The 26,407-nt window shown below is 46.3% G+C and overlaps 1 protein-coding gene across 5 annotated transcripts in view; it reads right to left on the bottom strand.

The window, feature by feature from the left end:
* mthfsd (methenyltetrahydrofolate synthetase domain containing) overlaps positions 1-26,407 on the bottom strand; it is a 54,269-nt gene that overhangs the window by 2,844 nt on the left and 25,018 nt on the right. For 3 of the 5 annotated variants that reach the window (XM_078544595.1, XM_078544594.1, XM_078544596.1), the window contains 3 exons: positions 15,096-15,186; positions 12,127-12,239; positions 301-426 (listed from right to left, as the gene is read on the bottom strand). In XM_078544595.1, coding sequence (XP_078400721.1) covers positions 301-426; positions 12,127-12,239; positions 15,096-15,186 — 330 coding nt within the window. The remainder of the gene's footprint in view (positions 1-300; positions 427-12,126; positions 12,240-15,095; positions 15,187-26,407) is intronic. The other 2 variants (XM_078544597.1, XM_078544598.1) reach the window with 1 other exon arrangement.

Raw genomic sequence — 26,407 nt, 5'->3', positions numbered from 1 at the left:
CATGCAATGTTTTCCCCTATGATTTCCCAATCTTGGCTGTGCATACATGGGATACAGGGTGGGGGCCAGGCACTTCCCCGTTGGACAGGGATCGGGAAATATGAATGGGAAGAGGGGGAATGAACATGAGAGTTTCTGTTCTCTTGATCACAGAGTGGTTAGATTGGAACAGGGGCGTGTATATGGAGAATGCAACGTGTCTGAGGTAGGCCTACAAGTGGGAGATGAGAGAAAAAAATATTTCGACAAAAATAAAGAATTTTCCCTTTAAGCAACTCAGAAAAAAACAGGATTGTAAACCTTTGACCATATAATTCCTTGAGGTTTGGAGCGTTTGCAGTCTGTTTTGATCACTTGAGTAGGTGTAAGGATGTAATCTACAGTTAGATCGTGGTCGTCCATTAGCTCTTCTGGGATGTCAAGCAACTGGAAAAACATTATTAAAACATATAAAAAAATGATTAAAACTCTTGTAACTGTTTTCATTGTCTTTGCTCGAGAATTCACAGAATGTCAAATAGTCAGCAGGTTTTACTAGGTACTAAACATATTATCTCACTGACTACACCCTGCCAATCTGACATTAGTTGCTACTGCTGGCACTCATTCTGTTCACTACAAAGATGGCACCCTCTGGCATTTTCACTGTGTCAGTGAACTGTACTGAGAGTGATGCCAAATAGCACCTTTGGCAATGAATGAATGAAAGGAAAAATTCAAGGATCAGGCTGCAATGCTGCCTTATCCTCGAGTAAATATACACCCAGGTGTTTATTTTTTTTCCAATTTATTTAGAACTTTAAGCCACCTTTAAATGTTTACCTTGTCATGACTGGCTTCCTGATTGGAGCCGTAGTTTTTGTACCATCTTCCAATGCTCAGCAGTGGGATGTAACACTTCAGCCTTCACTTCCGACCAGGTTTTATTTCACCCCAAGCCGCTGTTCCCAAGTATGTTCCCAAGTGCACACCTTTCACAGCTACTTTTATATACTTATAAACGCTTAAGCACCTAGAGACAATAAACCAGACGGCCCTTCCAATGACAACTCTTAAAGTCTTTTTCCCATCTGAACTGTGACAGTTCAAAAATGATTCTTTTGGGCACCATCTACTTGTACTATGCAGTGCACTTTCACCTCCTGTTCTGCTCTCCTTCTTGTGATCTGTCCAGGGCCTCTTGGGCTATGGCCATACCTTTCTTCTCCTGAAGCTGGCCCGATTTCTCCTGAATGGGCCGGCTTGCTCAAGAGGAAGGTGCAATCTGCGTTCAGCTGGGTAGGTTCTGCCAAGTAGGAGCAGCTGCTCAAGACTCCTATTCCTTTCTGAGCAAGAAGAGCTTGGATCTCTGCTCGGGTAAGAAACATGCAAAGAGCACCAACTGTTGCTGTTTAGAAAAGCAAGCGAACTAGCTTCGAAGAACAGCGACATATATTGGATCGTGCAGGTTTTGTGAGGTTGTTAGTATCCTGTCAACTGTATTTGTTGCTTATTAATGTTTCACCTGTCCTGGAGCCACTATACTGTGCTGGTAACTAAGCAACCACAAACAGCAATTCCAAAGGTGAAATTTTAGGAAATAAAGGAGTAGAATTTTCTGCTCCTGCACCTGTGGATCTGGGCATAAATCGAGCATGAGGAATCTACATGCCTAAGAAAGCTCATGCAATTTTCAATCTACTTAAAGTAATGGGATAGATTGGCAATGGGATTAATGATAACATTTGTGGATGGAGGAGCAAACTGGCAGAACCTCTCGTATGTGGGCCAATACAAACCTAATCGACAATTTTGACATTGAGATGAAATGCATTCAGTGCTGGGGGAAAACCTAGCAAATAATTGTAAACTAAGATAACGACATTCACGAATCGATGTGACAATGTTTCCTAACTCAGCACTAGAACCAATGTGGTCAGCAAAGCCCTGGTATTTGCTCAGTGGGTACAAAACATCAATGGCTGATTGGACTTTTATTTTGAAAAGACTTGCTATCACTGTGAGTGGCGAAAATGCAGGGGCAGTAATGGTCACAGTGAACTGAAAGAGGAATTGCTATTGTTAATCAGTGATTCTAATCCTTGTGATTACTTCAGTTTTGGTGAAACTGGTTTGTTCTAGAAAGGCTCCTGGCTGTCAAACACATTGCAAATAGATGGGAAAAAAAGAAAAAATTGTAGGAAAACACCTGCTATTGGAATATTGATAAATTCTGCTTCAGAAATGGTTCTAACAAGAACTTATCCATGATCCACTTTGCAAATAATAAAAAAAATGGATGACTGGAGCCGTTTAGTGTTGTAAAGTGTTTGAGACTAAAATATTAAGCTTTCTTCTATGTGATTGTTGTCATCCTGCAAAGGACACTTAGACCCTCACTTATGCCTTTGTTGCTTCTAGGCTTGACTATTCCAGTGCACTCTGCACCTCCCTGCTACCATACCCTCCGTAAACTCCGTAAATATCTGAAACTCTGCTGCCCATGTCCTTACTCAAACCAAGTCCAGTACACTGACCTCTCCAGTGCTCACTAGCCCACCCTGTCTCCTGGTTAAGCAATGCCCTGATTTTAAAGTTTCACCCTTGCCTTCAACCTCCCTATCTCTGTAATCTCCTCCAGCCCCCCCCACAAGCCTCTGTGCTCCTCTAATTCAGGCTTACTGAGCCTTATTGTTTTTAATTGCTCCACTACTTAAGGCCTTTTACAAGGCACAAAGCTCTAAAATACCCTTCTTAAACCACTCCACCTCTCTCCCTTTCATTCCTCCTTTAAGATGTTCCTTCAAACCTATCTCTTTGACTAAGCTTTTGGGTATCTGCCCTAATATCTCCTTATATGGCTTGGTGTCATATTTTGCTTTATAACACAGTGTGAAGCTTCTTGGGACATTTTATTCCCTTAAAGGCGCTATATAAACATAAGTTGTTGTTGTCGATGCCATTTATAGGTTAAGAAAGCATGGGGTTTAATTCAAATCAGAGATGATCATTATCAAATGTTTCAGTAATTCAGCATTTCCAATTGACATCAAATGGCAATAGTATTCCAACACTGGAATGAGTTGTCATAATTGGTGAGTGGAGCTGCCAAAACAGATCTGGACCAAGAAATGACTGTACATTACTTTCATTAGGATGATTGTGTGAATGAGCAATCAATGTTAGATCATGATCATCAAGAAGATGATAGGAAACATGTGCAAGTGCCACAAATGGATCAACATTCCTTTGCCACAGAGACTGTGGCCTTGTAATTGAAGCTAACAGCTAAATCAATCTACATTGGCTTCCAGTCAAGAGCAAGGAAGTTAGTGGAAGAGGCAATGTTCCCTTGAAAATATTCAATGACTGCCTTTTGATGTCTTGTTAAACAGTATTATTGTTAAATAATGCCTATTAAATATACTGTAGCACAGGCACTTGAAATAGGATAAACCAGTGAATAAGAAATTGAAGCATCAATCGGAATTGGGCAGTCTGGGTTTTGAGGGCCAGATTGCCAGGGTTTAAAATGGGGACTTGTATGTGATCCAGGGGTTGCAGCTTGGCACCGCTGGGGCAGATTGTACACGACTTGCGGAAGGAACAGGCAGGATGGCCTTCTTTTGTTACATGGAGGTTTATAAGCAAAATAACATTTAACTGCTTTTCCCACTTTTTCGGATAACAGCTGTTGGTAATGATTCTGCTGGGGTCATTTAAACCTCCTTTAAAACAAACTTTTGTTCCTTTTCTTGTCCCATTATCACAGAATCACAGAGTGCAGAAGAGGCCTTCGGCCCATCGAGTCTGTGAGAAACACGTGACCTACCTACCATTTACCAGCACTTGGCCCATAGCCTTGAATATTATGACATGCCAAGTGCTCATCCAGGTACTTTTTAAAGGATGTGAGGCAACCTGCCTCCACCACCCTCCCAGGCAGCGCATTCCAGACCATCACCACCCTCTGGGTAAAAAAGTTTTTCCTCACATCCCCCCCTAAACGTCCTGTCCCTCACCTTGAACTTATGTACCCTTGTGACTGACCCTTCAACTAAGGGGAACAGCTACTCCCTATCCACCCTGTCCATGCCCCTCATAATCTTGTACATCCCGATCAGGTCGCCCCTCAGTCTTCTCTGCTCCAACGAAAACAACCCAAGTCTATCCAACCTCTCTTCATAACTTAAATGTTTCATCCCAGGCAACATCCTGGTGAATCTCCTCTGCACCCCCTCCAGTGCAATCACGTCCTTCCTATAATGTGGCGACCAGAACTGCACACAGTACTCCAGCTGTGGCCTCACCAAGGTTCTATACAACTCCAACATGACCTCCCTACTTTTGTAATCTATGCCGCGATCGATAAAGGCAAGTGTCCCATGCGCCTTTTTCACCACCCCACTAACATGCCCCTCCGCCTTCAGAGACCTATAGACACACACGCCAAGGTCCCTTTGTTCCTCGGAACTTCCTTGTGTCATGCCATTCATTGAATACTTCCTTGTCAAATTACTCCTTCCAAAGTGTATCACCTCACACTTTTCAGGGTTAAATTCCATCTCCCTTTTGTTTTCACCATCATCCCTTTGTCAGTTATCCACTCCTGCATTTGGTACTATGACAGACCTTCCCTTTTGCTCTTTCCTGTTCCCCCACCACCTTTTCCTGCCTCTGGACTTACTTAAAAGCTGTTACATCTTTAGCTTCTTCCATTCCTGATCATCGATCTGAAACATCAATTCAGCGTCTTTCTCTCTCTCTCTCTCTCCAATGATGTTGTCTGACCTGCCAAATAGTTCCAGCATTTTCTGTTTTTTAATTAAATGCACTGGGTGGCGTTAGTTGAGGGGCAACATCGGCCAGGACACTGAAAGAACTCCCAAATATTTTCAAAAAGTGCCTTAGGATCTTTAAGGTTCAGCTTAACTGACAAGACCTTAGTTAAATATCTCAATAGTTAAAGAAAAACTCTTCTAATGATCTAACAATCCCTCAGTGGTGCACCAGAGCCAATCTAGTTTATGAGCTCAAGTCCTGAAGTAGGGCTTTTACGCCAAGTCAAAATAATGCTACCATTAAAATGATTGCCTAAATGTCGGTTGGCTTTACAATGAGGCCAAGTAATGTTAACATGATTGTCATTTGAATAAAATGTGATTGCTTTTTCATGTACTCTCTTATAAATTGTAACCATCTGCATATAATGACAACCCTGCCCAGTACTATGGGGCCCTGCAGTGATTCTCAAACCTCTTTGGTTGAAGAATCCCTTTTCAAATGGTTGAGCAATCAGGAAACCTCATCTAAACTTTTCTACATAACACTTAGAGTAAGAAAGTGCTGCACGTAAGGAGTTTTAAATAATGGCCGGGGTTTTCCAGGCCTGACCACAGTGGGACCCACCGAGGGGGGATGTGGCGGGCCAGGCAAAAGTCCGCTGGCTTCCAGTGGGGCCGGACAATCTCAGCGGCGCTGGAAAATCCCCTCCAACATCTTTTAAGAAAACGGATATTTACTTTCATGCCACTCTCAGTGCTCCTCCATGTACACTACACCCCAGCACGCCGCCAAGATGAAACAGCCAGCCCACTCTGCATTATAGCCACAAAACTCTGTTCCCACCTCCAACTTTGATTCTGTGGACCCCCCCCCAAACACCAGTTTTGAGAACCACTGTTGTAATGTTTGGGAGTTAGTGAAAGGAAAAGTTAAGCGGAATATAAAAATAGCAGGTGCATTTTCTTAAAAGTCCTAGGCCTGAGTTTTTCCCTTGGCGGGCACACGCGATCGGCAGTGGGAAACAGGCCCCTGACCACGATCAGCCCATGACCTTGATTTCACGCTGGCTGGCCAATTAAGGCCCACCCAGCGTGAAGTGCGTCTTCTCAATGGTCGGGAAGGGCCGGGTGGGGCAGGGGCCTGTCGGGCACCGGGTCCAATGGCGATCCGTGAGACAGCTCCCTGAGGGCTGCCAGGGGAGAATCTTTCTGCGGTCTGGAGACTGGAGCAATGGCCTCAACAGCGGCTGGAGACGTCAGACGGGAGGGCAGGTTGGGTGGGCAATCGGCCCCACTGTTTTGCGGACAAGTGTCTCCTGGTCCTCATGGAGGAGGTGGGTGTCAAGCCTTCGTTCCCAGGGGTGGCAGTGTCCATGTATAAATAATCACACTGCATGGCAATCACCTTGTCAAAGACAATTGCTAGTTAAACAGGTGATGGGCATTGATTCATCCCATCTAAACAGAATAAAAAGATACAGCTGGAACACTTGTGTGGGAGTGACTTGGAAGGTCAGTGGCACTGAGGGGCTGTCTTGAAAATAAACCAGCTTGAACCAAAAGACCAGCCTGGATTAATTCTTCCACCACAACCTCTTACTGTGAGTAACAGCAGGAAGAGGCCACAGCATCAGACTAAAAAGCTTGGGAGGAGGTGGCAGCCACATGTCATGAGGCGCACATGGATGCAGTGCTGCTAAAGGTTTAATGGCCTGTTGCACTCAGCAAGGGTGAGTACCATGTCAGCGTGGTTCAGTGTGGAGAAGTGTTAAGGTCTGGCTGTCCCCTCGTGCTATTAGGGTCTGAGTGCCAACTGCCAATGACTTCGGAGCTGGCTAAGGGGGTGAGCCCTGGCTGCTTGGCCTGAGTGCTTTGAGGTTCGAGGGCCATGTCTCAGATGTGCCCTGCAAGGTGTTTCTCAGCTGGGGTTGGCCAGGCTGCAATGGCGCTGCAGGTAGAGAGTGAATTAATCAATGCTCTTCCGTCCATTCAGGGGAACAGCAGCCATGAAAACATCAAGAGGTCAAGGACAGATGGAGGCCCCCCAAACCTCCTAATATTGATGAGGTTTGAACTGGAAACTTGGGAACTGGAGAGCTGCCACCTGCCTCATTCAGCCGGTCGTGGAGAGGCAGGGGTCTCTGACAAAGGTAAGAGTGCAGTGCACAGAGGTGAGAGTTTGGGATGGTGCAAATATTCTTGTGTAGTCTCTTCATTGATGGGAGCCTCAAACCTGGAGTCCCCATTGATCATTGAAAGACGATGGCACCATGATGCAGATCTCCATTGTCTCACCAGGGTGCCTGGCATGCACAGTGACAGTGTGAGGACTTTTAACTAATGGCATGCCCTTGTTCTCCCTTAGATTCGCCAGCAGGCACTCATTCACAGGAGCCTGAAGAGCCACCCTTGACACCAGAGGACCACTGGCCTTTAGGTGCACCTGCGTCACACCCGCTCTCTGAACGAGGCACCAATGCAGATACAGCACCTTGGTGGGCACTAGATCGGTGGCAGGAATGTCGGTGCACAGCAGTGAGAGCACTACACACTCCCTTAAGGAGCAGGCAGAGGCAGAGAGTGTCCAAGGTACTGGCAGTCAGAGGACTGCTGGAGACCAGGACGATGCTGAGTCGAAGGCAGAGGATGGGCCTCTGGAGCCATCCATAAGGCAGCAGATGCTGGATGTCCAGCGGGATGTGTGGGAGGATTTGGCAGAGATCCATGAGGATCTGCGTGCCATGGTCTCCATCATGGAGGAGTCCATGCGGAGCATGAGCACTGCGTTGACCTCATGGTCGAGTGCACTGCCTCCTCCATTGAGAGAGTGGCGACTCTCATGCAGAGGCAGCTCCAGGAACAGAGTCAGGGGTTCCTGGGGTTGCGCTCGGACCTGCAAGCCCTCACACAGGCAATGACCTCAGGTTGTCAGTGCCAGTGTGGGAGATGGATGAGGCACTCAGTATCCCAGCTCAGTGCCCATCCATCAATGGTGAGCAGGGAGGTCCAGAGCGACCTCATGTTGACGCATGACCTGCTTGTCATCTCTGCGGGCTCCTCTCAGGGCGCTCTGGATGATGGCAGCAGCTCCTCCGCCCCTCTGCCAGTAACCGTGGCATCTGATGAGGCTGCGATGACTGGGGAGATGCCAGCCAAGGCACTGGCCGCTCCCTCCCAGGTGGGGCCAGCACAGGCTCCACTGGCCAGAGGATGACCGCCAAGGTCATCAAGGCCAACAAGACAGCAGAGTCAGCAGCTGCCTCCATGCCACTGTCGGCGTGGTGGGGAGACACCAAGATGTAGCACTCGTAAATGTAAGTTTAAGGCACCATGAGCACAAGAGGGACTGTTCACAGGTGATCTTCTGTTCTGTCATGTTTGTTTATATGTCTACTGGTGTGGGCATTAACACCAGATATAGCTATGTTCATCTGTTTCACGTGTCAAAATTATATGAATTTTGCTTGTGTCGTAATGCCCTGAGTGTGCTTCACTTTTTTTTGGTATAGGGTACGCCAGTATATGATGCTGGACATGAGAGGCTCTCAACTTTATTGCACAGGCACTGAGTGGACTTTGGGTTCTAATGAAAGGGCATTTCAGACATCCAGGATGTAGGCGGCAGCCCTGGCATGAGGTGGAAGCAGATCTTTGGCAGTCTAATTGAAGGAGTGTTGGATCAAGGCATTCCTGGTGTCCCTGCCTCCCTGGAGGTTACAGAGGTCCGCCTCCATGCCCTTTGCATTCTCCTCACCATGCTCCTCTTCTGACTCACTACTGGGCTCATCATCTGTGGCCTGTGGAGCTGCTTCAAGATCCTCTTCCTCCAATAGGCCCCCCTTGCCAGTGCCAGATTGTGGCGAGTGCAGCATGCAACCACTATCAGTGACACCCAATCTTGGGGGGTATTGTGGTGCTCTCCATGAACAGTCCAGGCATCGGAAGCCTTTCTTCAGAAGACCTATTGTCCTCCCTATCACTGCCCTTGTGGAGGCATGACTCCTATTATAACACTGCTCTGCCTCTGTTCTTGGATGGCGGAGAGGCGTCATAAGCCACCTTTTCAACGGATAGCCCTTAACACACAGCAGCCATCCACCCAGTCAGGCTGGAGCACTGAATAGCCTTGGCACCAGGAAGTGTCTCGTGGTATTAGGGTCATGGGAACTGCCAGGGTACCTTGTACAGACTTGCAGAATCTGCATCTTGTGGTCACAAACTATCTGGATGTTCATCAAGTGAAATCCCTTCCTGTTGATGAAGGCACCCGGCTGACCCACTGGCGCCTTGACGGCCACATGTGTGCAGTCTGGATGTGGGGGAACCCAGCATTCGCTGCAGACCCTCTGGCTCGCTCAGCCTGGCTGGCCTCGTCCGTTTGGAAATGAATAAATTTAATTACCCACCTGAACAGAGCTTTTGTCACCAGCATGACACAACTGTGAACAGCTGATTGGGACAAAGATCCCCCTCTTGACCCCTGGAAAGAGCCAGATGCATAGATGTTGAGGGCCACCGTGACCTTCAGAGCCACTGGCATGGGGTGTCCACCCACGTAGTCGGAGGTGATCTCCGGCCCAATCATATGACAAATGGAGGCCATGCTCTCCCTGGAGAGGCGGAGCCTCCTTCGGCATTGCACCTTGGACATATTGAGGTAGCTGCATCGCTGCCTGTAAACCCTGGCATCAGGATAGTGGTGTCTTCTGCGACCCCTTACGCATTGGACTACCTGCTGGCCCTGCTCCCTTGTGCCTGTGCCTCTCCTCCCACAGGCCCCTCCCCTGGAAGCTGCACTGGGACACATGGCCTCCTCTCCCTTCTCCCCCTCTCTTCCTCCTCAGAGGAGATGCTTCCAGTGGAGACCACAATCCCCATTACCAGGGTTACTGAAGTCTGTCTGATACCTGCAAGGGTCCACACGGTCAAAATTCTCTGGACGCCTTGGAGACACCAATGAGTCCTGAAATGAAGCCTGGAAATGCTAAGAGGGAAGCTCAGAACAGAGATGAAGCTGTGAAGTTCAGATAAGCAACCAGCAGCAAACTATCTCCTAAGCCTCTCACTACTCACAATGGCAATGCTGCTGACCCTTTTTATCCTGCCCTTGGATGCGGTTTTGCAAAGAGTGGGCTGCCCACCTGCCTGTTCAGCCCGTAAGATGAGTGCAAAATCACACGGGCAACGTAAAATCGGGATCAATTGCCTTTTTAATGGCCTTAAGTGGCCTTTTAATTGATGGAGGATGCGGTTCCAACACCCATACGTGCCCACGGGATGACGTCTGGACGCTTGCCCGATGTCACCTCGCGCGATTTCATGCCCTATCGGGTCAGGCAAGGCGTAAAATTCTGCCCTTTAAGTTGATACCACTGTGGATAGAATCACACAGCACTGAAAGATGCCATTCAGCCCATCATTCCTGTTCTGGCTCTTTGAAAGAGTTTTAAATTAGCCCCACTCTCATTTCCCATGCTCACAGCGCTGCAATGTTTCTTCTACTAATGCGTATAAAATTCCATTTTGAAAGTTAATAATGAGTCTGCTTCCATCACCCTTTCAAGTAGTGTATTTCAGATCATAGTTTAAGGAAATAAATATCTCCCTTACAGTGCAAGAGGCGGCGATTCATCTCCTCTCTGGTTCTTTTACCAATCATTGTCAAACCCGTATGCTCACCCTCCTAGCACTTAAAACAGATTCTTCTCATGCACCCAATCTAAATGTTTCATAATTTTGAACACCTCTATAAAATTGTCCCTTTTATCTTCCCTGCTCTAAGGAGAACAATCCCAGTTTCTATCGTCTCAAGTCCATCATCTGTTCCATTCTGTGATACAATAAAATCACTCTGACCTTTCAATGTACACTTGTCTTCCCCCTCACCCCACCGCCCTTTCTGAATCTCATGAATAGAAAAGTACAACACACATATTGGACAAAATGTTGGAGTGAGAGATTACTCTCATCAATCTCTGGGCACCAATACTGTCAGGACTTCAATGAGAAACATCGTCAGTGCTACTCAATTACACATTGGCTCCAGCCAAATACCTTAATTCTTCAAAATATAAACTGAAAATGTTAGAAATTCACAGCAGGTTGATCAACATCCTAAACAGACAGGTTAATGTTCTGGGTGAACACTTCAATAGAACAAAATATCCTGCTGTCCACTTGCAATATTTTCAGTTTTGATTTCAAACTTCACCATTTGTGGTTTCCTTTTTCCTCTCCTCTAGCTCTTATTTATTTTTTCTAGTTGAAAAGAAAACATTCCATTGACGGCCTCAGTCACAGCACGGTTTTCAGCATTGCCCACTTGCAAAGATTGATTCTTGCTGTAGTCCAAACTGGATTGCATGCCAGTTGATAGATTGGGGGTAGACCAAGGTCTATGTACTTAAACTTTGCAAAATCAGGAATAGGTGCTTTTCTCCGAGAGAAGTGAGGCTCTTGAATGCTTTGCCTGCTGGGGTGGCGGATGCTGACTCTCCCAGCACCTTAAAGAGGAAGCTGGGGCAGGGATCGCATCATCGAGTCAGCCAAACAGCACAGAAGGAGGCCATCCAGCCCACTGAGTCCATGCTTGCTCTGTAGATCAATCCAGTCAATCCCATTCCTCCACTCTATACCTGTAGGCCTTCATGTTTAATTCCCTCAAGTGCCCATCCAATTTCCTTTTGAAATCAATGATCATCTCTGCCTCAAAGGCAGCGAGTTCCAATGTGAGGTTATTCTTCACATTCCCCTGTCCCTCTAGCCTAAAACCTTAAATCGGTGTCCCCTAGTCCTTGTCCCCTAGTCCTTGTACTATCAGCTAATGGGAATAGCTTTTCTTCATCTACCTAATCTAAAGCTGTCATAAAACTGTATGTCTCTATTAAATTTTGCCTCATATATAATGTAAATGGATTAACAGTTAATGCACACTTGGTCAGTATGATCTCCTGGACTGGTTTTGTTTGCCTGAGGGGAGTCAGACAGGAATTTTTCAAATTTTTAACTCTTTTTAGCCCTGGTTTTATTGCTGTCTCTCATAGGGGATTACATGACAGGAGGGCAAAGCTGGGGATTGGGTTAAAAAGTGTCTACCATGATATCTGAAGCATCATGACATGTGAAGCAGGCTTGATGGACTTTTCCTATGATTTTCAAATGTCTAGATATCTGTGACCCCAAGGCTTAGGTTACAGACCGTGGCAGCGTCCATTATATTAACGTCAAGGCTCATTTTTATAAGAGGATATCAGTTATGAACCATTCTTGGAGAAAAAGGTATTCAATGTTGCTTTTTGTTTTAAAATGAACATACTTGCTCAATTTTTCTCTTCATGTTTCCATGTCCTATTGTTCAACGAACCTGACAATCATGCACTGTAGTGACAACAACTGTGTTCTCATCAACGGCTCCCATCGATACCATCATCGCGTACTCCAGATCAGCAAAGCCCTCGCCTTTTCCAATTCTCCAGCCTTGATGAAAATACAATTTATACATGAAGAACAGTATTACTGGCAAAATTTTAAAAATGGCCAATTGTGAAGAGAACACCTCTAATGTTTTGTTAATAGTGTAAAGAACATATCCTTTTATTTTTCTCTATTCTGTTGGACTGTGGATTTAAAACTACAACAGCTACAGTTTGAAAGACATGCCTACTAGAACAGGATGAGAGATATATACAATGCTGCAGTACTAGAACAGGGTGTGCCATGAAAGACAGTATGGTGACGGAAAGGAGTCATGGACCAAGGGAGCTGCCTGACGACAACGTTTTAATTGGCTCCTGACCAAGTGGGCAGGATTTGTATGAGAGCAGTGCAGCAGAATAGCTCCTAACCTAAAAGGAAAAAAGACCTAAAACCTCTTGCTCCTGTGCATGTTAGATTCCAGTAATGCCACAATAATAGCTAGCTGGCTTTTTCTCCTCATATATCTATAACCTGCTCTCTTTCTGAAAACCCCAGTCAAGAGGCAAAGGGGAAAATCACTGTTAGAGACATTGAAAGGCAAGTGCTCAACCAGTGAACTACAGGCTGAAAGTGCTGGAAGACCACCTCGTGTCATCAACAAAGAACTGAAAGGAATTAGGAAGGCATCCGTCAAAATCAACCCATCGAATCCTGTACTCCGGAATTGGTGCTATTGAAATGTTTTATCCCACTCTTAAAATTTTTTTTTTTTTCTGTGCCTTATGTGTCTTCTATGTGCGTGTATAGGGATTTGAGAAGGTGTAGAGTTTAGGTTATGGAATTAGAAAGTAGCAGTTCATATTTCTTTCTTTTGCCACTGGTTAAAGACAATTTGTTCAATAAACAGTTATTTACTTATTAAGTTTACAAAGCTGGTGCTTGTAATCTGTTAACCTAAATTAAACAGTTAGGTTGGGTTGGTCAAACTTTTTTCACATTTATTGTGGCTCGGGGAGTATTGGGGCTCAATGTTACAGCGCACCATCCCCAGAGAGCCGTGACAATAGGTCCAAAAACCCAAAAAGTAAAATACATTTGTGGAGTGTCCCGCCCTTACAATATCATTTTCATATAAAAAATATACACTATTAGTTTTAAGACAAAATATGGTGGCTATTTTTAATTTCTTTTTCATTGTCTAGTTCATAATATCACTACAAATTTTCTCTGATGCTCCTGCAAAATGAGAAGATGCACTGTTTTCTGGGGGGGAGGAGAAAAGAATGCTATCATGTGTCTCTTTCATGCTAAAGAGTGTAATCGGTGTGCATTCTTGAAATAAATAGCGGGTTCTCTTAAAAGGTTAGACTGCAGCTTGAAAACCCATGGCTTTAACATCAATTTAAGATATGGTTCAGCATTTTAAATCTTGCTTCCTGCATCATGCGTTTGCGCTTAAGCACCAGTTGCTTTGTGTATAACGTTGTACCCCATTTAGTAGGGAGTGAGGTTTCTCTTGTGGAAGTGACCTTTGGCAGTGAACACAAGTACCTGGTGAAGTCCTAACCTGTTAACTGAGGATATGAGCACAACATTCCAAGGTAGCCTTTAGGTGCGGTTAGGCACTCACAGTAATAATACTTTCAAAATTACAACATGCTATTTAAAATCAATCACTATAATAATATAATAATAATGAAATGTCCCACGTATTGTTTTTTGCTATATTGAATAAAAAATATTAAAACATTTTAAACTTTCATTTAAATGCAGTTAAAATTATGTCACCTGTTTAGTGTATGTAAAATGTTTTGTATCTCATCATGTTTAGTGCAGATTTCAGAATGGCATTTGTCACATGAAAAGTTAAAAACAATTAAATGTTACTCCTCCAGTGCTGAATACTTGCGTAATTTGAGTTGATAAATGTTTCGAATTTTCTGGCCGATCTGTAGAAAACCAAAGCTGTTTCACTAACACTCAAACAAAGTGTGTGAGCATGGTTTTGACTGGCTGAGTGAAGAATTGAATAGGTAGCAATATGAACACTCAGGGTGGGATTTTCCGACCTCACCCCCTGTCAGGATCTTTCGGTCCTGCCGAAAGTCAATGGGTTTTTGGCTCGGCCACTGAATCTCCAGCGGCTGGTCCCACCACGAAGGGGCCGGAAAATCCCGGCCACAGATTACAAACCTGAATCTTAGGCCTCAACCAATCTTCCAAAAGAGTTTATTTGGTCAGGAGGACTCCTCAGAAAAATATGCGGAAAGCGTCATTCAGGAAACATATAACTTAGAAACTGGGCATCACGTGAAGGAATCAGGTTTTAACTATTTGTTCCAGAATCTTGAGCTCAGCCAAAATTCTGCTGCCTGTGCCCAGTCCTGTTCTCCCATCATTTCTATGCTTGCTGACCTACAACGTCTCCCAGTCCAGCAATGCCTCAATTTTAAAATGCTCATCCCTGCTTTCAAATCCTTCCATGGCCTCCTGATCTTTGTATCCTTTACTAGTCCAACAATCCTGAGATCTCTGAACTCTTCTAATTCTGGCCTCTTGCCAATCCTCAATTTTCACCGCTCCACCATTAGCATCTACGACGTCAGTTGTCTTGATCCTAGACTCTGGAAATCCCTCCCTAAACATCTCCACCTCTTTATCCCCCCCATCAAGATGCTCCTTAAAACATACCTCCTTGACCAAGCCCATTCTAATATCTCCTTATGTGGCTTGGAGTCAAATAAGGCTCCTGTGAAACACCTTGGGATTACTACCAAGTTACTGGTGCAATCTATATGCAAATTGTCGTTGTTGTTGATACTAAAAAAAATCTTTAACAGCGGCAGATTTTCATTTAATTTTTAATATTATAATAGTAAGTAGCTATTTTTTTGGAATTTACATTCTAAATATTACCTTTGTCTGATACAGCCACAGAACCCACCACAACCAGGTCCACGTGAACCTTTGCATCAAGTCTCACAGGCACACTGAAATCCTTCACTCCCTGGGGTGGAAAAGATAAAGTTTTACATCACACATGGAACAGAGATGTTCTTGCCAGCCAAGCATCCAAATTTGAATGGAAAGAAAAGTTTTCGGTGAAATATCCTGGGACGTTAATAACCAGCAGTGACAAACCTTCATTGGATGTAAAGTACTTTTGGGACATCCTGAGGTCTTAAAAGGCACTCCTTAAAAGGCAAGACTTTCATTTTCATTTAAAATTTAAAAAGAACTTTACCATCTTATCTCCAAAGGATACTATTCACAAGATTATTTTTCTTTTCAAATCTATTTTGAAATGGTTAGGTAAATATACTCTCAACCATGCCTGCCCTACCTCTTTACTGCATACAGTGACAGACACAATGGTGACCATGTACAAGTACAGCCTGGTAAATAGGGTCAGATAGCGGACGGGCAGGAATCAGGTGAAGTTCAACTTTGCAAGGGGGCAAAATGGATGTAACATATCAACTGTCATACACCCCATTCAATTTACTGTTTCATTTCAATTGAAAGGAAAATAGTGTGGGTTGTATAATGGTTAATCCAGTACTGCCCATTGTATGCCATCTGCCAAAGTAAGATATCACCTTCACTATGTCCACATTGACACATAATAAGACCCATGAGCTGAATCAACTTTGTTTTTTAAAGGCATTAATTTTGCCCTTTTGCGGGGACGGGGAGGGGTGGAGGGGAGAGAAACTAAAATGGTGAAAAATCACTAAACAGATATTGCCCCCAACATAATATTATAGACTGCTAATCATTAAATAGTGGTTGGTATTATCAATTGAATTCTGGTGATTAATTTAGCAAAGCTGTTGAACAATGCAATAGAACAAATACCTTTGTCAGATCACAACCTAAGAAATAGGAGCAGGAGTGGGCCATTGGGCCAATTGAGTCTGCCCTGTCATTCAATAAGATAATGGCTGATCTGATTGTGGCCTTAACTCCACTTTCCCACCTGTTCCCCACAACCTTTGACTCCTTTGTCAATCAAAAAATTGTCTAACTCGGCCTTGAATATACTCAGTGACCCAGCCTCCACTGCTCTCTGGGGAAGAGGATTCCAAAGACTAACAACCCTCTAACAGAAAAAATTCTTCTTCACCTCCGTCTTAAACGGGAGGCCCCTTATTTTTATATTGTGCACCCTTGTTCTAGATTCTACCATGAGGGGAAACACCCTGTTAGCATCTACCTTTCAAGCCCCCTCAGAGTCTTGTTTGTTTCAAGAAGATCACCTCTCATTCTTCTAAATGCCAATGAGTATAGGCCCAAGCTGCTTAACCTTTCCTTATAAGAAAACCTCTTCATCCCAGGAATCAGCTGAGCAAACCTTCTCTGAACTGATTCCAATGCAGTATATCCCTCCTTAGGCAAAGAGACCAAAACTGTAGAGGTGACATTTGAATGCTGCATCAAGTTCTGATTATCAAGCGATGCATTCAAGCAATGGAGCCAATGCAGAGAACAGCTGTAAGGTTAATCTCTAGAGATATGAGTCAGGAGTTAGGCAATTCAGCCTGGGGGTGTCTGATATATAAATATATATATATATATGATTGTTAAGAGTATAGCAAAAGCTATCCTAGAACACTGCTCCAAACTACAGGAGCCAGATTTTCTTATCCCAATGGAGGTGTGAATCGGATCATGAAACGCTGAATTTAGGACTGGATTTTCAGGTCGACTTTGGAGACCTGTAAAAATGGCGGAGGGACCAGGACGCGGAGGTTCCGCTCCCATTTCCGGATGATACCATTTCAACTGCTAGGGGAAATCCAAACTCAGCAAGGCCGAGTTCAAAAAAACCCTATTTTTACTGTTCCAAAGGTTTAACCCAGAATGCGGGAGTCATGAATTCACAGAGTAGACGCAAATGCTCTTGAAAGGTGAATAAGGTCTGTTTAAATGTCGTAACCTGAAGTTATTTAAATCCCTAGTCCTTTAGAATAAAAAACACATAAGCTGAAGCTGTCAGAGTTAAAAAAAAGGGCTGCTGGAACTGCTTTGACCGACAGAACACCTGGTACAGATTACAAAAATAAATCTGTTCCTGGAGTTCAAATAAACTTCTTTGTTGACATTCCCCGAGTGTTGCTATTCTAGCTTAGGTCTTTATGAATGATTGGCTGAGTTTCAAGATTACAAAAGCACTTGTCTCAGTGTATGAGTGAGTTAACACCTTTATTGTCAGTTTAAAGAGGCTATTAAAGGATTGGGTGTCATTGATGTGGTTAACTGATTGAACACTTTGAGGGGATTTAAAATCTTTGAATGGCTTTCATGAATGAAAGATTTTTTTCTGTATAAAGTGTGTATGCCCAACAGCTCTTTTATATTGTTAGAAGTTTATTTCTTTTCATCTCCACATAGCTCCTGAGGTCTCCCCATAGTGGATACTGGGTGAGCGTCTATGGAGGTGGCCTGGGGTGTGAGGTGGCATAGAGAGGGAATCAAGGCATCTAGGGGACAAGAAGAGTATGAGGGGTCATGGGAGGTGGTTGGGGACATGTGTTGGCATGGAGGGGTCATGGGGACTAAGTGGGGAGGTGTGGGATGAGGGCTAGAGGGCCTAACAGCTTCTAAAACAACTGTTGCAAAGTCCCATAGAACCAAGGCAAACCTTCAAACCAAACAGCCTTGGCACTCGCCAACCCAACTCTATCCTGCCCCTGTCTTCCCAGAGTGAAAATTGGATGTAATGGGGCCTTTTAAGCTGAGGCTGGTCTGCTAAGTCGGGAAACCTCCTGACTGAAGCTATCTGTCTTGGCAGCGAACATTCAGCCCTTATGTTTTTTTTTTCTGCTGGAAAACCAAATTTCCTCCGCCCACCCAACCCCACAACATTTTCTTGTGGCCTTTTGGCAGGTCAGGAAGGCAAAATGCATACGTACATCTCCCAAGTTCAGGGTCCCCATTGTGTGGCCCACGGAAAAATTGTATTTCCTCCCGCATGTTATTTTTGTATGCTGGTGTGGTTTTGGAAGCCCTAAAAATCACGCCTCCTTGGACAGTTTGTGCACACTGGGGTAAGCCTGCTGAGGAGTCAGGAATATTCTGAAAGGTAAGTGTACAATGTTTTGACACCTTCAAATGTCACTATTAGATGCCGTATTGCAATGTAGGTGCGTTTTAGTGCAGTGATTCATCATGGGGATCTGTGCTGCAAAGGTGAGTTGACTCTTACATTGACCATAATTGTGTAAGCGTTGTCATGCACTACAGTACTTTTTCCTGTAAGCCTCTGCTGTCGTGTTTTGTGCTATGATTTAAATCAACTGGCAGCTCTGGCTGTTAAAAATAACTCTGCCTTTGAAAGTTGAAAAAAATCTCTGCACTTGCTCCCATCAATTGACTTACAGGCACTCTGCTTTGAAATGGAAATAGGACACAAATCTAGTTCTGTCAGTTTCAGACAATGTAGCTGGAAGCTTTTGTTATGACAGCTCTGTAGCTATTATGCATGCATGGCTGGGTTTCAAAAGCTTATCATGGCTTCAGCTCAACAGGTGATCTATTGATCCAAGAACAAATGAAACATTTAAGGGGCTGTAATATGCCTTTGATGTAATTCCTTGTTTGTTTACAAACATAATAGACACTTAAAGGATTACATTTTTTTGCACTCGAGTAGTTCTTATCTCTTCCAATATCAACTATAGTGGGTGGAATTTTCTGTGCCTGCCAGCTTCAGGCGTGATTGGTGACATAAGAGAACAATATGACGTGATCGGTTTCACAATGGCGTGAAATCAGTTTGCGATCGTCCACTCAGCCCACCGATGGCGGGCCGCGTTTCCCGCCATCAGACATCAGGAACCCTATTGTAACACATCAACATATCATTATCAGGCCTGCCCACTGGAATTTTCCCCCACACTGGATCATCCAGCCACGTCGGCAGGAAAACACGCCGACGTGTTTCACAACAGCACATAAGCGCCGTGCACTTGGCAGTTCCCAATCAGAGGTGAGTGCACAGTAACGTTGTGCAGCACTCGCCAGGGTCGCCCGTTGGACTTCAAGCTTGAGGAGCGCTAGGGGGTGGGATTAAGGGCAGCCCTGCCATAGAGGCAACTTGTGGGGAGGGGGCAGGGGGTCAAGGGAAGCCCTGCCATAGAGGCAACTTGTGAGGGGGGTGAGGGCAGCTCTGCCATTGAATACAGTGCACAAGCATTCGGGATGGAGGGTGGGATGGGTGAGGGAAGCGGCCACGCATTATGGAAACCTGTATAATGTGACCATTCCTCTGCAACTCAGACAGTTCAGGCACAGCCACATTGATATGATTGGAGCTGGGCTTCTAGCTTATCTGCCCACTCAAGCAATGCAAAGGCATCTCTGTGTCAGCAAGTGCTCCAAAACTTTTCACACCCTCCCGCACCCCTCCCCCGACCGGCACAGGCTGCAAAGCCATGAACATTTTAGTGGACTGCAGGACAGTTGCACAACTGCACACATTGTACAATCTTTTCACTAAAGCTGGCCTTGGAGCAGTCACTGCTGGACTCACAGCTCCTTGCAATGTCAGCATCCTGGTTTGGACCAGTCCCCCCCATGGTTCAAGCTAACCAGGTGGCCATGCAGCGCGCTAATCTCTGGCCATCCAAGTGGTGGCCAGCACTCTCCGGAAATCATTAAGGGGCCTTCCCACTTAAGCAGGGCAGGTTCTTAGGACACCCATGCTAACCACGTATCTCTCTCTTTCATCCTGTAGGAGGACTACATCGGGATCATGGAGCCTGGTGAACTAACTTTATGCCTGATGGCTTACAGAAAGTGAAGATAACAGAGGAGAGAGTGACTCAGGCACCTGTCTGCACAGAGACAGGAGCAGCAACCTCAGGAAGAAGTGGCAGCTGAGGATCCCGCACATGCTGCCCAAAGGCCATAGTGGGCTGTTGCTGGTTGGCGCCTAGCGACACCCAGGGTCTATAGACGCCACCCGCCATTCCTGCAGATGACTGAGAACCAGTGTTACCGAAAACTGTGCATGTTCAGGGAATTGGTTGGTCACATCTGCCACTTACTGCAGGACTTGGTGCCACGGGGACATGGAGGGCATCCACTGCCAGTGGCCCTGAAAGTGACCGCGGCGCTCAATTTTATGCCAGTGGCTCCTTTCAGGGCTCCACAGGCGACCTCTGTGGGATCTCACAATCCACCACCCACAAATGTATCCATGAGGTCATGGATGCCATCTTCTCCATGGCACACAACTTTGTGCATTTCGCCCAGGACCAGGACAGCCAGGATACAAGAGTGATTGGATTCGCCCTGATCTCAGGTTTCCCACAGGTTCAGGGTGCGATCAAGTGCACCCATGTGGTGCTCAGGGCTCCATTGCGATACACGGTGAACTACATCAACCGCAAGGGATTCCACTCACTGAACGTGCAAGCTGGTATGTGACACCAGAAACGCATCCTGCACATGTGCGCATGGTTTCCAGGAAGTGCGCACGATTCCTACATCCTCAGTCGGTCACAGATCCCTGATGTCTTCCAGGGTCCACAGAAGCTGCACAGTTGGTTCCTTGGGGACAAGGGCTACCCGCAAAGGCCATGGCTGATGATACCCATGTAGCGGCCTCAGACTGCAGCAGAGTGACGGCATAACGAGGCTCGTGCTGCCGCTCGCAACTTTGTGGAGCAGGCCATCGGGACACTGAAGATGAGGTTCCATGCCTGCAATGGTCTGGTGGAGCCCTGCAATACAGTCCGCAGAGAGTGACACGCATCGTCATCATCTGCTGCGCCCTTTACAACCTGGGGCTGCAACGGGGTGAGGAGCTGGCTGAGGAGGAGATGGAGGGACTGCAGGTCTCCTCCAATGAGGATGCCAACAGGGATGAGGGTGAGGAGGTCCTTGGAGGCAATGATGACGGTGATGAGGCCCTCGCACTGGCTAGATGAGGCAGGTACGCTCTGGAGGTTCTCACAGCTGCTAAATTTGTGGAGGATGATGACGACATGCAGTTAGGTGACCCTATAGACCCTTACATTGCGTCTATGAACATTTAACTTCTGGCTTATGATAGCGTGGATATCCTCTGTGAGAATGCTCCTGTCATGGAGGTGCAGTGGAGGCCCTAATAGTCACTCGATGCAGGAGGATGATGATGACATGCAGTGAGGACACTCCATAGATCTTCACATAGCCTCTGAGAATGTCTGACTCCTGTCTGGCCGAGGGCAGCTCGTTTACGCTCTGTGATTAGGGTCATATCATACAGACACAGCCATGAAACTTTAGAAGGATCTGATCCTTTGTCCGCCTTCAGCACCTGAGCCCTTCAGGAGCACAGCGTCAGTGGTCTCATATGCTGAAGAGATGGGGGCCAGCCCCACCTTAACACAGAGAAATGAGAGAACTCTGCGATGCCTGCCCACTACATTCTGGCAGCAATGACAAGCACCATTAAGGTGCAGGCATCAGTAATGTTTCCAGGGAGTGTGAGACTGGACCATCACTTTGGTCTGAAGGCTGCACAGAGCACAGGGAAGAGGCCCTGCACTGAGACACCTGCATTTATCTTGTACAGAAAGGTTTCACATCTGAGTGACAAGAACACTGCTCATCAGAACAAGGAGCCATAGGCAGGGAGACATTCTTGGGAGTTTACTGACAACAGTGAACAGTATGTACAAGTGACTAACACCTGTGCCCAGGCTGTGCAACTAATTCTTCTCAACATTCCTAACCCTGCCGCTATGTCTTGGTGCTGCCCGGACATCCACAGTGGAGGTGGAGGCAGCCTGCTGACTGCAGCGCCCTGTCTGTGATGACCTTGGCGGGTGTCCTCTGGAGGGCCCAGACTTGGTGGGCCCCGGCCAGCTTTTGGGGTCCTGCTGTGTGGCAGTGGCACCCTCCTTGGCCTGTGGAGCTGGAGCTGCTGAGGGCACGGGAAGAGGGGATTCGGATTGGCTGGACACTCTCAGTGTCACCTGGGTGGATGGCCCCAGAATGTGCTCCTAATGATCCTCCTCCTTATGAGTGCCTGAGGGCCCCAGGCTTTGAGGAGAAGGGGTAGCTGGAGTGAGATCGAGCTGCCCTGCAACCCTCTCACGCACACACTATTGGAGGCCAACTATGACATCAGCGATGGAGTCGAGCCCGCGCAGCAGTGCAGGGGCAAGATCCTGGATCAAGGTCTGCATGGCATCCGCCATCCTACCAGTGTTGACCTCAGTGCGTTGGCATGCCGGCGCTATCACCTCAGTCTGAAAGCAGGCGGATTCCTCCATCGTGCCTTGCAATCTGAGGAGTGCAGCAGACATCCCTTCCTGACATTCCCGAGCTTGCCTTTGCAGCTCCAGCAACTGTGACACGACCGAGTCCAGAGGCTCATCATCCGACTCAGACTCAGCAAATTTCTGGCCTCTAACAGTTCTCTGAGTGCCGGATACCTGGGAAGTCCCTCCCGCCAACTGCTGTGGATCAGACAGTGCGATGTGCTCACAAGATTGTGACCCTGAGGCTATTCTAAAGCTAGGTCCCACCGAAGTGTGTGTCTCTGCGCTGGTGGAGGGTGTGGGTGAGCACTGTGACGGGACTTCAGATTCCTCCTCTGACTGTCTTCGGGGCTTGACTGGAGGCCCTGGGTCGTAGACTCTGTTGGCTGTTTCCCAGATGTGCCTGCAGAAGCAAGAAGAGATAATTAGTGCATGGCAGTGGCCTGTGAAACAGGACACTTCACTCACAGCATGGTTGTCTGATGTGTGTTGCACTGCTGGATCCTCACTTGGTAGAGCAGCACCGACCTCACCGTCAGCACAGGACCAGTTCAGATCATCGCTGGCCAGCTGGATGGCTCTGTTTTAAAAGTTCATGAGGACCCTGATCTCAGGTATTCCTCCACCGGTCTGCGACCTCTCCCTCTTTTTGTGTGCCAGCTTGTCCTGCATGAATAGAGATGGAGAGAATGTAAGCAGGACGCCTGTCAGGCCAGATGATAAGTATGTTTGGCATGTGCGGGTGGTGAGTGGTGCCATGGGCGGGAAGAGAACAATGAAGGTGTGAGAGAGTGAATGGTGATGTCCCTTGAACTGGCAGTGACTGAGGGCCCTGTGGACGTGTGATGGGTTTGTGAGTGTGAGTGAGTTGAGAGTGATGAGAAGAGTGACTTAACCTGGCAGAACAAAGGAGATCATTCATCCTCTTGCGGCACTGGGTGGCTGTCCTCATTTGAAGGGCGTTGGCGGTGACCACCTCTGCCATCGCCTCCCAAACCGGGTTGGTGACACTGCTGCCCATCCTTCGGCCAGAGCGGGGGTAGAGGACATCCCAGCGGGACTCCACTGTGTCCAAAAGGCGTTCCAGAGACAGGTCGCTGAAGCAGGGAGCTGCAGTCTTTTTGCCTTTCGGGGCCATCCTGTCTCCCGTGCAGCTGTCATGGTCTGGAAGCACTGAGATGGGTGCTTTAAGTATGGCGCCCGGTGTGATGAAGCGGCGAGGTGATGGCTGGCGGGTGAATGAGTCCCCACACGCCATGGATACGCCGTATTTCCCGAGAGCGCATAAATAACGTGGCAGGTTTGGGATGATACAACGTAAAAACCCACAGGTAAAACATCGTTTTACCCACCCGCTACCGCACTTCGTGCAAATCTGGGACAATTCCGCCCAGTGTGTTTGTATTCAGGCTTTTATGAGATTGTTAGAGCTTTAATTCTTTACCAATGATTTTAAAAATAATCCCCATTGCTACTGCATGGCTCCTGAGGATTGTATAAAGTGCACACTGGGTGAGTGGCTATGGGGGTGGCATGAGTGATCTGAGGTGGCATAGGGGGGTAGGCAGGGGGTGAGGGGTGAGGCTTCGGGGACCTTGAACAATGTTGAACAGCTGGGTTGCTGTGTTGGAGTCAGTTTTTTCTAATCCCCTGATTAAGGTTTATTAATTTCTTATGTGTTTACTGTCAAAATTAAATAACTGACTTTCTATTACCTTATATCTCTTTTTTCGCATTCTAAGTAGTTACATTATTTGTCCTGCTTGTCTTTTCTTCAGCCATGATTAAGAGTTCTGATATTAACTCATATAACTTCATCCGATTTCTGAGAAACAACATTTATTTACAGCTCTTCTCTTTTTATGTTTGAATCTAGTCTCCTCAGCAATGCAGGGCTCAGCATCACTGAAACCCTCTCTCTTATCGAAGCAGCAGAACTGTTGAACTACATTTTTGGCTTCTTTCCCTTATGCAATAAAGTCCATGAAAATCTCTATTTCAGCTGCACTTGTACTTGGGGTACCCAAAACAGCTTTGCTTGAGGAAATACCTGTGACTCCTAGCCTTGTTTTCCTCTTAATGCATGAATCAGTTGCCATTGGTCTACATTATCTCTCCAATGGACTTAACATGATAGCTTTCAGATACAGGAAAAATCGCATCTTGGGCACTGCTGAAGATATAGAACTCGGCTCCTTGGCTGCTGGAGAACTGCGAACTCACTGCCAACTTACACAGTCAACATAAAATTGCCGTTGGAAGAAAAGTCAGCATTTAATAGGAGAAATTCATTCATGAATACTGGTTCAAACTGGCATAACATTTTTTTAAGATCTTAGAAGATAAGGCAGGGCTTGCGGTCACCACAGGAAAGGTGTCCAATAAATACTGAAATAGAGTCTGATTCAATATTGATCCTGAAGCCAACGTTACGGTTACTTAAAGCTGTTGTTAGACCTTGTTTTGAGTACTGTGTTCAGTTCTAGGCACCGCACCTCAGGAAAGATACAGTCTATTGGGCCCTGGAGGGGGAGCAGTGTGGATTCACCAGAATGTTACCTGAGCTAAAAGACTTAAATTATGATTTTGATGAAATGCTAACTTTGCCTCTCTTTCTCTCTCCACAGATGCTGGATATTTCCAGCATTTCCTGCGCTTGTTTTAGGCTTTCAACATCCACAATATTCGGCTTTTGTAACCTAGGATTAGGCTAGTCTTCTCCTCCCCTGAGTTACAGAGTATTAAGAGGTGATTTAATTGAGGTGGTTAAGAGGATAAAAGGAATGAATAGGGGCAGATAGAAATTATTTCCTCTGGTGGGGGAGTCCAGAACAAGGGGCCACCATGAACTTAAAATTAGAGCCAGACCATTTAGTGGTGATGTCAAGAAGCATTTCTTCACACACAAGGGGGTAATGGGAATCTGGAACGATCTCCCCCAGCAAGCTATTGAGGCTGAGAGCAAATTGCTAATTTCAAATCTGAGGTTGATAGATTTTTGTTAGGTTAAGGGTATTAAGGCTTACAGAATCAAGGTGGGTAGAAGGAGTTATGATACAGATGAGCCATGATCTGATGGAATAGCAGAACAGGCTCAAGGAGTTAATTGACCGACTCCCGTTCCAACTTTCCTGCAAGTTCCATTGGGATGAACAAGGATTTTATTGAAAGTCCACCTGTAATATTCGAAAGCAGCTTGCTCTATTAATGGATCACCCATCAAGATTCTCTTTTTGAAACAGGAATATTTCACCGGTTAGATACAATGGATACAGAGCAGGACATTTTCTCAGCACTTTCATCTCTTGTTTGAAAACAGCGATAACTCAGTTATTCATGCATACAGTATCATGCCAAAGCAAGAGCTTTCTGTGCCTTACATTGCTCTTGCTGGAAGTTAGTGGAGATATTATCAGGAATGTCTGAAATATTTGCAACATCTGAAAAGGCTCAAAGGTAGAATAAATCGATTGCTCTCGTTTTTTTAAGTCAGGCAGGGCAGGAAGATCCTGTGCTTGAATTCTGGTCTGAGGTCAGACAGCAGAGTTACTACAAAGTGGCCTCAGCGGTCCGGGGTTAACATGGGGGCAATCGGTCAGGAACACAGGTGGAGTCTTCCTGGTCCCACAGGGACTTCAAGGTGGGATAGGGAGGAATTTCAGAGAAAGATGAGTCGGGCTCAGCAGGCCACTGCGTTCCCATCTCTGGGTGCTCTTCCCGAAGATGGGTCATCACTGTCTGGCAGCCGCGGGTGGCCAATCTGCACAATTAGCTGCCCAACTGTTGGCTGATTGGGCACGCCACCGGGATCTTCCCAGCGGTGGGCGGACGGGTCTCACCACTGAGGGCCAAGACTGGCAGGTGCCTTGAGGTGGCTTGCTGGTTGGGGGAGGAAGGACCCGGTGGGGGGTGCTGGGTACTGGGGGTGGGGGGTGTCGAGGCCTCCTACACTAAACCCACTTCACCACTGGA

The sequence above is a fragment of the Cetorhinus maximus genome, chromosome 6, assembly GCF_964194155.1.
Source record: "Cetorhinus maximus chromosome 6, sCetMax3.hap1.1, whole genome shotgun sequence".
Classification (NCBI taxonomy): Eukaryota; Metazoa; Chordata; class Chondrichthyes; order Lamniformes; family Cetorhinidae; genus Cetorhinus; species Cetorhinus maximus.
The sequence above is the reverse complement of the archived record's forward strand: the minus strand, read 5'-3'. Positions and strand labels throughout refer to the sequence as shown.